This window comes from Apodemus sylvaticus, chromosome 13 (assembly GCF_947179515.1).
Source record: "Apodemus sylvaticus chromosome 13, mApoSyl1.1, whole genome shotgun sequence".
Lineage (NCBI taxonomy): Eukaryota > Metazoa > Chordata > Mammalia > Rodentia > Muridae > Apodemus > Apodemus sylvaticus.
The window spans coordinates 14,076,230-14,088,770 of NC_067484.1; the positions used below are offsets into that span (position 1 = coordinate 14,076,230).

Genomic DNA, 12,541 nt, shown 5'->3' on the forward strand with positions numbered 1-12,541 from the left:
CCTGTATATTATTTTAAAATAGCATTATTGTTGTAGTTGATCTTCCAAGTTTATGTTTGCTGTTTTAGTCAGTGTTACATTATACCAAACACATTTCTACAGTATATCAGGGTTTATTATAGTGTATTATAGTGAGATGAAATGTTGCATTATACTAAACATGTTTCTGTTGTATAGCAGGGCTTCTTATAATGTATTATATGTAACATGATATGTTTTCCATATCTTGCCATTTTGCAGTATTTGAATTATGTTACTTTTTGCAGTAGTTGTATTTTTCCCTAAGCTCCACTTTTCTTTGCTATTATACAAGAGAGTTTAAGGAATTTAAAGCCATTTCTAGTTTGCTTTTGACTTACATTGAGTAAAATTTATTCATGCCCTTCATTGAGGTTAGTGGTTTCCTAAAAAGCCAGAAGTGCAATAGAAATGAGTGGCTGGCAGAGCCAGTGTGTTAGGGTTTGGGGTGCACTTTACTTATCCTTACTATTTTTTTTCTTTAAAGATTGAGACCTTATAATTAGCTTTGTTTTTATAGACCTTGTCTAAGCAAAATTAGCAGAAATAAAAATGAGTATTACTTCATTTAATGGTTCCTAGGAGGACCCCCCCCTCCCCCTAGCCCAAACACTTCAGTGTCTTTTTTTACAAATCATGCACTTGGAAACCATTTCAGATGTTGTAATTGCATGCAAGAGGGAAGACACTAAGGTGCTGTTGTGCCTACTAGACTTGTTCACTTCAGTACCCAGGCAGCTCCTTACATGGTCACAGTAGAGTTCTGTGCTGACATATATGAGGAAGACAGTGGCACTTATAGAGACCTGGACCAGGTGTTAAGGGTCTGCATGAAGTATAAGCAGTGAGTTTTAGGGAAAAGAATTGGAAATCAGCTTGCTCTTTTAGGGGAAGTCAGGAAAGACAGAATGTCTTACAGATGTGTAATTACTCTGAGGAAGTTAGTGGCACTGCAGAGGGGAGGAGGTTAGGCATGGAGCGTGAGAGGGCAGAGTGTTAGCAAGTGCCCACTGAATCTTGACAGCAGTAGGGACAGGCCAGTCTTCCTCTGAAGGTTCCAGATAACCATTCAGTTACTGATGATTGACAACTAAGTTTGTGCTGATTGTGCATCTAGCCCAAAGGTGGTATTATTACTTTATGTTTATAGGTGAGCAAACTAAGGGAATCCTTTATTTAATAAAAACATGTATATCCTGAAATACATCGGTCAATAATCTTACATTTTTTATGTATTTTACTTCATGTGAATGCATTACAGGTGTTCCACATACGTGGCCTGTTGGCTCTCCTGGCACTGGGGTTAGGGATGGTTATGAACCACCATGTTGGTGTTGGGAAGTGAACCTGGGTCCTCTGCAAGAAGGACAAAGTCCTCTTAACTGTTGAGACATCTCTTCAACCCCTAGGTTAATTAATTGTCTTGACATTTGTAAATTCTCCTTTATGCTGCATTTGCAGGACTAGATGTCATGTTAGATGTATTATGTTGTGAGTTTATTATTGTATTTAGGCAGTATTCACACTGAAAAGAGAGATTTAAAATCCAGATTTAAGTTTTGAATGTATATATGTAAATCTCATGCCAGCACGTGCCTTAAAAAATGGTTCTAGACGCCAGTGTATGCTTATAATAATATATACACTCTGCAGGGCCAGAAAGTAGGTAGTGATAAACATTGTACTATAGGGATGGAAATGACTTGATTAAATAGATGATAATTCATGACATAGTTAAAGTAGCATTTGTTGTGATACTGAACTCTATAGTCATCAGAACCTTAAAGCAAATGCCTTTTGACATATTAGTAGTAACACTAACAGTGAATATTCCTGCTTTTCTTTTGATTTGTAGGTCTTATCCAGCCCATTCCAAAAAACCAATTTTTCCAAAATTATTTTAATAATAATTTTGGCAATGAAGCAGATAGACCATACAAATGTTTTTACTGTCATCGAGCATATAAAAAGTCTTGCCATCTTAAACAACATATCAGGTAAGGTCTGAGAGGAGGTGTGGACTTTGTATAAGTACAGAGATGCAGTGATCTGGTGACTAAGTATTTAGGATGATGCTGTTACCTCATGGTTAATATTTTTCTGACCATAAAATTTTTTGTGACACTTTTTATTCTTGAATATATTCATTCAAATATTTTAATCAGAAATTACCCCTGAGTTTTACTTGTTTTCCAGTTATATTTTAGTGTTTGCCATTTTCAGCATGTGTCAAAGACTTACTAGTTTTGTCAGTGAAAGGAAATAGAAATGCACTCAGGAGTGGTAGTGTGGTGTTCTGAAGACAGAGCTCCACTGAGAGCTCACGCTTTCTCTTCAGGGCGTGCAGCTCGCATCTCTGGGAAATCCCTTGCCTGAGTCTCAGGTTTGCTCACTACAAGATATAGAGAGTGACATCTTTTCTAGTTGCCTTAAAAAGAGTATTCTAGAGTGAAATGTGTTGATTTTACATTTGTTATAGTGTTATAAACATGTAATGAATGTATTAAGATTTTTATCTACCTTTTAGATCACATACAGGTGAAAAACCTTTCAAATGCTCTCAATGTGGACGAGGCTTCGTCTCTGCAGGAGTGCTCAAAGCCCATGTTCGGACGCACACTGGACTGAAGTCTTTCAAGTGTCTGATCTGTAATGGCGCCTTTACCACAGGTGGTAGCTTACGGAGACACATGGGCATACATAATGACCTCCGTCCTTACATGTGTCCCTATTGCCAGAAAACATTTAAGACTTCACTGAACTGCAAGAAACACATGAAAACTCATAGGTAGGTATACTGCTGATGTGATAGCTGTGATGTGCTTGCTTTAGTTTTGGTTTTTTTGGATTTGTTTTTTTCGAGACAGGGTTTCTCTGTATAGCCCTGGCTGTCCTGGAGCTCACTCTGTAGACCAGGCTGGCCTCGAACTCAGAAATCAGCCTGCCTCTGCCTCCCAGAGTGCTGGGATTACAGGCCTGCACCACCACCGCCCGGCATGTGCTTGCTTTTTAATTAGTGTCCTATTCCCAGATTGGGTGAGGAGCAATTAAGAATTGTCTTTGACCCCCGTGTTGTTTTTTAATGGATGTATCAGGTTAAGGAAGTCGACTGGCTGCACTGAGGGATCTAGTGAGAGCCATAGATGGTGGCATGAACTTAGGTGATTTTTAACTTTAATTTTTTTTTGAGCCAAGTATGATAGCTCATGCCTATAATCTAAGAACTTGAGAGACTGATGCAGAAGCATTGCTGTCGGTTCAACACCAGACTGAACCAGAGAGTAAGAACCTGTCTACAACAAATAAAGAAGCCAAAACAACCCTACACACACACACACACACACACACACACACACACACACACACTTCTTTTTTTAAATGAAAACAGGGTCTCACTCAGGCTTGCCTCAAAGTCCTGCTTGCTGGGGAATTACACATGTGGATAATACCGTACCCAGTTAACATTTTTACTTTTAATACTGAAGCAGTCTATATTAAGCAAAATTCTTTACTGTAAAGTCTTTTTTTTTTTCAGCTAATAGTCAAAGGCTAGACCTAATATAGTTGGCATAGTGAAGATTTTTAAAAAGAAAGTCTTAATTCTCTGATTTATAGTTTTTTAATTTGTGTGTGTGGTGTGTGTGTGTGTGAGAGAGAGAGAGACAGACAGAGACAGAGAGAACGAGAACTTGTGGGAGTTGGTTCCCTCCTATCCTGTGGGTTCTGGAGCTAGAATTCAGGTTTCCTTGTTTGACCTAGAAGATCCCTTACTTGTTGAGCCATCTCCCTGGTCTGATTTTTAGGCTTTATAAATGAGTTTCTGTGGTATTCTGTTGTTGAATTACAGACCACAAGCCTTATATAAGCTATGAACCTGTTATTCAGTGTAACCTATATTTATTTGGTAGAACACTAGCTTGACCATGGTGTAGCATAAAAGAGGCATGCTTCTGACTAAAACAGAGTCCACCACTCCTTTTGTTTGTTCCCCCCCACCCCCCCAGACAAGATTTCTCTGTGTATCCCTGACTGTCCTGGAACTCACTCTGTAGACCAGGCTGGCCTTGAACTCAGAAATCCGCCTGCCTCTGTCTCCTGGAGTACTGGGATTACAGGTGTGCATCACCATGCCCGGCTGAGTCCACCACTCCTGTGAAGCTACAGCAGTGCTAGCATGCTGTGGAATTAGCTCATCTAAAGTGGCAACTGGGCCCACCATGGAAGGGCATCAAACCTATTGTGTTTCAACTCAGGTGTACCTGCCTGCACAGTCCTACAAAGCAAACCCAACATGGTAGAAGAAGTTAACTTTAATAGGGAAGAAGTTGACTGTAACAGAAGTAGTTAAGGGTAACAGGAAGAAATTAACTATAATAGGCCACTTTGGTTTTGTTATTTGTTTTGGTGTTTGTTTTTTGTTTTTTGTTTTTGTTTTTTTGTTTTGTTTTGTTTTTACTTGAATGTCTAAGTACATTTAACACAGTTGACTTGGTTGTGAAATATTTAGCCAGGAAGTTACCCAGTGCCACAGACTACCCAGGCAACATCATTGGTGGTGCCATGTAGTAGACCTCGCAGTTACTTGTCTAGCTGTGCCACATTGCAGTCTGTGGAGGTGAGCCTATGCTGTGACGTGTGTGGGACCTGGGGATTCCCTGTTGAAGGAATGTACAGTGCCATTCCCACTCAGAGCAGGGGGCCGTGCTCCTTCCACAGGCTGGCTGGCAAGCTGTAGAGCAGCATTGAGCTTGGGAGTTTTGATACTCTGTGGTATAGTAAATGCTAGGTTTTGCCAGTATACTTTATACTATACAATATACTTTCTGTGAAAATGTTGAGAATGCAGGTTTTTAGGGCCTCTGTTGATGGATCTGAAGGTCACTGGCATAGTTACTGGGTCTCTTGGATTAGGTGAAGTATTTTGGCCTTTGTTGGTGAGGGCTGTGCTGAGGGAAAGTACAACTGCCTCTGCAGCATTTGAGGCTGCTGAGCCTGTCTACTGTACTGTAAGTACTGGGCCCTTTGCTCTTATAGATTTTGTTCATATTTATACGAAACAAATAACAACCCATAAAACAAGCATGGCCTCTCTACAGTCTGTGAAGGGGGAGTATAACACCCTGCTCTCTGAGTGGGAATGGCACTGTACATTGCTTCAACAGGGAGTCCGGGCCCCATACACAGCACAGCCTAGAATCACCTCCACAGACTGTAAGGAGAGATACAGCCCATGCTTTCCCTTTTGTCTGTCCCCAAAATTGAACACACATTTATACTAAAAACACAGGAAAAGGCCAGGTGGCCTCAAGCCTACATAAAGGACTCGAGGCAGTAAAGGACACTGAGAGCAGGACAAACAGTCTCCCCAGGGAGCGGCACACCGGTGGGTTATTCAGTACAGACGGTTGGCCGGCCCTGAAAACACACATTTAAGTAGCATTATTCAGACTGAGCAGGTGATATTTTGTGTAGTGAGGGATATTTGCATGCATATATACATATATATTACGTAGCTACAATTTTTTTAAAGGCTATGAGAGGAGGGGAGGGAGGGGAGAAAGGGGATAAAAGGTAGAGGGAATGATGTAATTATAATCTCAAAAAATAACAAGAAATATCTTTACAAATAGACATGATTATAAAAGTAAATTTATAAAAATGAAAACCAAACATCTAGGCATGGAAGCAGAAGCCCCATGAGAGACAGTAATCAGGGAGGGAGGGCAGGTGACGTGACTGTGAGGGGTGAGAGGCTGACCCCTGATGTGTGCATTTTGTTTGTTCTGTAGTACCAGTAGTTGAGAATGGATTCTTGGCTATTGGGAAATGAAGAGGCCAGATTTTAGAACTCAGGTGGTACACAGAGGAGACAGATAGGAGACTAAGATTCTGAGGTAGAACATACACATGCTACAGCTGTGGGTTTAACCATGCACACAGAAAAGGGCAGGAGTGCCTCATTGTTTTAGATTCTTCGTTTGGTAGTTAGCCAGTTAATCAGGTAATTGATGTAGTTTTCTTAAAGTCTTTGGATTCTTCCACTAAAATTCATTGTTTATGTCTCTCTTTGAAAGATAAATTGTTGATCCTGATGAATATATACTAGCTATGATTTATATATGCATATATTGCTAAAACCAACATTAACAGGAGAAAGAATGGACTATGCCGCATATTACATGTTCTGAAACATGGCGTGGTTTAACGGATGAACTCTTGCTTGACTAATTAGCAGTGTTATAGTGGTCACCTGGCACTGATGCCGCACACCATGGCAGAGGAGACATTTGGACAGTCTGTTCATCTCTTGCATTGAGGAAGCAAAAAGGCAAAGGAAGGGTCAGGGGACAAGTGACAGTCTTCAAAAGCATGCTTACAGCAACTAGGATCTTCTTCCTATTGTTCAGTACCTCCCCCAGAATATTAGGAATTTAGCAAGGGATTCTGCCGTTGAGTAAGTACCTCCTAAGGTAGTCATTTCCTCAAAGTCTCACTTCTGAGCATTGCATTATTGGAAACAGTCTTCAACACATGACTTGTGGGAGGGTTGGGCTTTATATCCATACCATACCACAAAAACTGCCTCCCTTGGAATTAGAGGCAGCAGGTGGAAGGCGGCTTTTAACGGAGTGTGGGGTATGCTGAGACTCTGTTCCATTTTGCAGTCCAGGGTAGCTTTGAGTCATGGCTGGTGTCCTGCTTCAACCTGCAATACTGAGCTTCAGTGTGCACCACCCCGTGGCTTTGTAAACACTGGATTGTTGGACATGCTGCCCTTTGTGCCACTGAGTGCTGTGAGTGCTGACAGGCGACTGGAGTTTCTTTAGGGTTATAAAGTGGTTAACTTTTAGCTAGATTGACATCAAAATGAAATAATTGAAGAATAAAAGTAGTGTTTTAGTGAACGATATCTTTCACAGTTGCATTTCTGCTGTTGATAGTGTCTTGTGAATTATTCTGCTTTTCCAAAGATACGAATTGGCCCAGCAGCTCCAACAGCATCAGGAGGCTTCCTCCATGGAGGATGAGAGCACTGTGGACCAGCAGAGCATACAAGTGTCGGCTCCCATGCCTGTGGAGATTGAAAGTGCAGAGCTGCAGCAGACTCCAGAGACAGTGGCAGCAGACCCCGAGTCTCTGCTGGAACTGGGGCCACAGCATGTGGTAGGCACAGAAGATGCAGCACTTGGACAGCAGTTGGCAGACCCACCTTTGGAAGCCGATGAAGGTACTATTTCAGGGACTTTAGCTTTCCTAATGATCCCAGCACAGTCTGTGGTCCTGCGCCTCGCTACAGCCGCCACCTTCTTTTTGGTGCTGGAGTGCCAGGGGCCAACCCAGCTGTTGGTTTGTCCTCTTCCTCTTCCTCTTCCTCTTCCTCTTCCTCTTCCTCCCCTCCCCTCCCCTCCCCTATCCTCCCCTCCCCTCCCTTCCCCTATCCTCTCCTCCTTTCCTTTTTTTTCCTTTTCTTTTCCTTTCCTTTTTTTCCTTTTCCTTTTCCTGTTTTTTTTTTTTCCTTCCTATAAGCTGAGGAGAAAGAGGAGCATCAGTGGGGGCAAGATACTTAGCTGATTGAAAAAAGTCACTTGGCTACAGCAGCTGACCTGCCTGCCTGAGTTTCTCTGAGCCCAGAAACTTCAGTGTCTGGCTCTTAGCACTTCATAGTAAAAAGGGGGGGAGGGATTAGAAAATGGATTAATTGTTAGAGCTTTGTTCCTCTTGCCCAGATGCTTCTCACTTGTCAGTCTAGGGGAACGTTTGGAGCAATAAATGTCTATTGAACCAGAAGAGAATCGTGCTCACAGAAGGAAAAACTTTTACACAAGCAAATATGGATTAAACTCATATCAATTCATATACGGATTGATGCATACACACTCATACATTTCCATTCAAACAAGTTGGGCCCAGTTGCATGCTTATTTCATAATTACACACCCACCCACCCCATCCTTACATATGTATATGGAGCAAAAGATCAAGCACCAGTGCAGAAAGAACTCACTTATTCTGGATGAAAAATGAGCTACAATCTTTGTTGCATAGAGAAAAGAAAAAGCTTCTAACATTTTATTGCTAAATGAATTAAACCCAAGTCTGTAAGAAGAAAGCTTTGTCCTCTTTCGTAAAACTAAGCCTGCCTTGCTATTAAGAAAAGACCTATTCTGGCCCATGGTAAGGAGAACCCTGCCTGCTTCTTCTGCTTTCTCTGCAGTTTCTTTTTCTTTTTTCCTCTTTCCCTCTGCAATCTGCATATTGTTCTCTAAATGTTTTAAGTTGCCCTATGATTTCTGAGTTATTCCATTCTGCATTGTTCTAATCTTGCTCTCCTCCTGCTCTGCTGTGATAATGGCCTTGTTCTGGATGCCTTCTTCTGGATGCTCTTACCCCCAGTGCTGTGCAATGTCATGTTTCCTAGTCTTTTGTACCTTTTCTAGGAGTATAGATTATATGGTTTATCCAAGCATACCTTTTTTTTTCTTTTTTTTTTTTTTTTTACAAAAGTTCACTACATAAATTCAATCATAAATTGATTAAAAAGTTTACAACAGAGAATGTTTACATGTGTATCCATTAAAAGTATCTGGCTAAACAGTCATCTTCTGTCACTAGCTAGAGTTAAAGACCATAACTATATAATATATATGTGTGTGTGTGTGTGTGTGTGTGTGTGTGTGTGTGTGTGTATGTGTGTGTGTGTGGGTGGGTTGGTTTTTCAAGACAGGGTTTCTCTGTATAGCCCTGGCTGTCCTGGAACTCACTCTGTAGACCAGGCTGGCCTCGAGAACTCAGAAATCCACCTGCCTCTGCCTCCCAAGTGCTGGGATTAAAGGCGTGTGCCACCACCGCCTGGCCCTAGTCAATATTTTATCTTCTCTCCTTGTACCTATAGTAAATCATTAGTTCCCTTTTTATAACCTTTGGTTAATGGTTTTATAACCTCTTGGAATTTGCTAACATGCAGATGTCTGCTTTCTATCTCAGAAGCAATTAAATCTTGACACTTGAGCACTGGCAGAGTTTCTCAGTACAGTTTTGATATAAGAAGGAACTTAGTAGCAGTCCTATTATAAAAGATCTTAATAATTACTGATTAACTTTAGGAAATCATTATCATTAAGAATTAAGAAATTATCTATTTGTCTATATAGCATTACTACAAGGCAGTACATCTTGGTTGTTCTGCAGAGATCTGCTAAAAAGGGTGGGCTAACACCTAGTGATTGTTATGTACATTTAATAATAACAGGAAAATCACATTAGTAGTAGGAGTCTTTCCTAAAATGAAATCTTGTCTCCAGAAGTAAATCCATCATTAACTTTGTCAGTCCATGGCAGAACCATCTCAGGAAGATTGCCTGCTAGTTTCCCCTTCTCTTTGCTGGGTCCTGGCCCTGGGGATCATACCCAGAGGATTGTGTAGGCTAGGCATTCCACACTGACCTGTACCAGCTGTCCTGCCTGCTTTCTTAAAGTCACAGTGGTGCCACTTACATATCTGTGCAGCTGCGATGTTAGATCATTCAGTGTTGGTCCTTATATTCTTTACCCAGACATCAGCTGTTCCATTCTATTAGCTTCTTTTAGGGAATGGGTAATTTTTATTTTCATTTTTTTTCTGCTATGTGTCAAGATTGTTGTCCATTTTAAACACAAAGCAATATGACTTCTTGGTAGCAAATTTTAAAATCATTTAAACTTTTAGGCCTACAGAAAAACTTACTGTCCACATTTTGTCGTAAGGTCTTCCAATTGTTTCTAAGTAAATGTGTCAACATGGCCTTCTGTGTGTCTGTGTATACATGTTGAATTTATTATTGGCTTATTCAAGTAGGATTTTCATGCAGTGTTTGTAAACTTCTTTTGATATATATTCTGTGACAAGGATTCCATGTAGATTCCAAGACTGCTGAAGCCAGTGATGGTTACTAGTCACAGGGATGGGGCTCCTAATATAGAATGTAAAGCAGTATGTGGCTTTATTGTATCAGAAATGTGGTCCACAAAACCCGTGTCAGCTGAGCTGCGTCAGTGTGCTCACTGTGACTTGTGCTCCGCACGCTGGCTTAATTCCTACCCTGTCAGGCTTGGTAGCAGACAGTTCTGTGAATGCCCTAAAGTTTATTTAGTCTATGGGCAGGAATGTACACGTTCTATCCCCTCTGAAGCCTGAGTTTTACATAATTATTAAGTGTAATTGCATTTCAGAACATTGAGATATAGTAAAAAAAAAAACTTTTTAGAACAATGAACATTACTTTCCGCTTGTCTTTTCAAAATGAGAATAAGTCTTGAAAACTCAGTAGCATACTTCTGGATGGGTCAGCAGGTGGGGTGAGTCTTGATTGTGTGTGTTCCTCTCGCTTTGTCCTTAGATGGGTTCACAGCTTCCCAGACTCCTCTTCCAGGGCACATGGACCAGTTTGAAGAGCAGGGCACTCCGCAGCCATCCTTTGAGTCGGCAGGACTTCCACAAGGTCAGTGTGAACTTCTTTAAGATTGCAAACCAGCTCACCTGTGCTGGGTTTAGTTTACAAAGCTTTGTTGTTTCTTTGAGGGCTCTTGTAAAATGTATGGTTTAAACCCAGTAATTGCATGCATTTAAGATTTTTTTTTGTATGTAATATTTTGTAATCTTATATTTCCTAAAATGTGAATTTTACAGCTATTCTATCCAGGGTCCCTATCCCAGAGAAAGTAATGGGTTAGAATGATGATTTGGTGGGAACTGGTGTTGGTGGCTGGAGTGTAAAACCTGTGTCTCAGGGAGATGGGCAGGGCACAGTACTCTACTGCCTGTTAGCAGAGACTCAGAGCTGCTGAAAGAGCACTCTCCTCCTGATCCCCATGCAGGAAGCAGAGACTGCCTGGCACATTGTCTCGCTAGCTTTCCTTGTATTTTTGTGTCTGTCACTAACACTTGCTGCAGAGCTCCTGACCTAATTCTTTCAGGTTTCACGGTGACTGACACGTACAGTCAGCAGACTTCCTTCCCACCCGTGCAGCAGCTGCAGGACTCTAGCACCCTCGAGTCCCAGGCCTTGTCCACGAGTTTCCACCAGCAAAGCTTGCTGCAGGTCCCAAGCTCTGATGCCATCAATGTGGTGAGTCTGAGGAGAAGGGCTGGCTAGTGCTTCGGCCAGCAGATATCTGTCTGTCTGCTGCTGGAGTAATTTACAAGGCACTTGCTCTGGCAGGCCTCCATCCAGGGCAGGTTCCTATGTCTGATGCATTCGTGACAAGCTTCTGTGACAAGCATCTGACCTTGACCTCTGGGGAATAAATGCCATGGGCACTTTGGCCATTTTGACTGAAAGCCACCGATTTGCTGGTGTGTTATATCAGAAGCTGGATTTACTAGTGTGGTATATGAGAATATTGCTTTTGTCAGAAGGAAAATAAAATTATTATTGACAAGTTAAAACATACAAAATATTGTTTACTTGTTTAAATAATAGGTTTCCTGAAAAATAACATTTTTATTCATAACTAATTTTTATTCTCTTACTCAGGTTAGGGACACTGAAGTGTTTGTTTGATGTTTTTTTCTTTTGCAAGTTTTTAAATACTATTAAAAATGACAGACAAATCAATAGTTAACTTTTTAAAAATCTCCTGTTGTTAGTAGTGGGCATGTAAAAGTCAGAGCAGTTGCTTTGAGGTAGAAGCCGCAGGGCATCGCATCTCATCAGGCGATGAGACTGGTGTGGAGTGCGTGCTGTGTGGGAGCTCAGGTGAGACTGGTGTGGAGTGCGTGCTGTGTGGTGGCTCAGGTGAGACTGGTGTGGAGTGCGTGCTGTGTGGGAGCTCAGGTGAGACTGGTGTGAAGTGCGTGCTGTGTGGGAGCTCAGGTGAGACTGGTGTGGAGTGCGTGCTGTGTGGTGGCTCAGGTGAGACTGGTGTGGAGTGCGTGCTGTGTGGTGGCTCAGGTGAGACTGGTGTGGAGTGCATGCTGTGTGGGAGCTCAGGGTTACTGCACACCTCTCTGGGTAGAACTTTGCCTATGTAGTGCAACTGGTGTCCCACAATGGATGGATGGATGGGGCTCATTTGCTCATGGAAGGTGGGTAGACAAGTCAAAAGATAACTGCGTCCATCACCATGCAAGCATCTCTCAGCCTGCCCTTTAGTTATCCAGCTGTCCTCAAGTCTACTTGCTCTCTGTCCAGGGTGAGCAGGATTTATTTTTAAGTCAGGACGCATTGAGAAGGCTAGGTTCAGTGCTGCTGTGGTGCTGTGGGCTGTGGTCCTTTAGTCAGGATAGAGGTCAGGGTGGCTGCTCTGTGGTACTGTCTCTGAGAGGTAGAGGTGGCTTTTCCTTCCCTAGGTTTCCTGTGACAAAAGAGAAGTCTTTCTCTTTTCAGAAGGTAGCATATTTATTCACGCCAGCATGTTACCTTTGCACTGATGTGACAGTGTACTCAGATAACCAACCTAAAACCAGGAGAGAGTCATTTTCATCATAAATTCAGAGATTTTAGTCCCTGACTTAATAGGTCTGTTGCCTTGGGGCCTGTGACAT

The 12,541-nt window shown here is 41.8% G+C and overlaps 1 protein-coding gene across 7 annotated transcripts in view; it reads left to right on the top strand.

Moving 5' to 3' along the window:
- Znf236 (zinc finger protein 236) overlaps positions 1–12,541 on the top strand; it is a 95,052-nt gene that overhangs the window by 47,854 nt on the left and 34,657 nt on the right. For all 7 annotated transcript variants that reach the window (XM_052201486.1, XM_052201487.1, XM_052201489.1 and 4 more), the window contains 5 exons: positions 1,874–2,015; positions 2,546–2,806; positions 6,990–7,246; positions 10,395–10,496; positions 10,972–11,123. In XM_052201486.1, the coding sequence (XP_052057446.1) occupies positions 1,874–2,015; positions 2,546–2,806; positions 6,990–7,246; positions 10,395–10,496; positions 10,972–11,123 (914 nt within the window). The remainder of the gene's footprint in view (positions 1–1,873; positions 2,016–2,545; positions 2,807–6,989; positions 7,247–10,394; positions 10,497–10,971; positions 11,124–12,541) is intronic.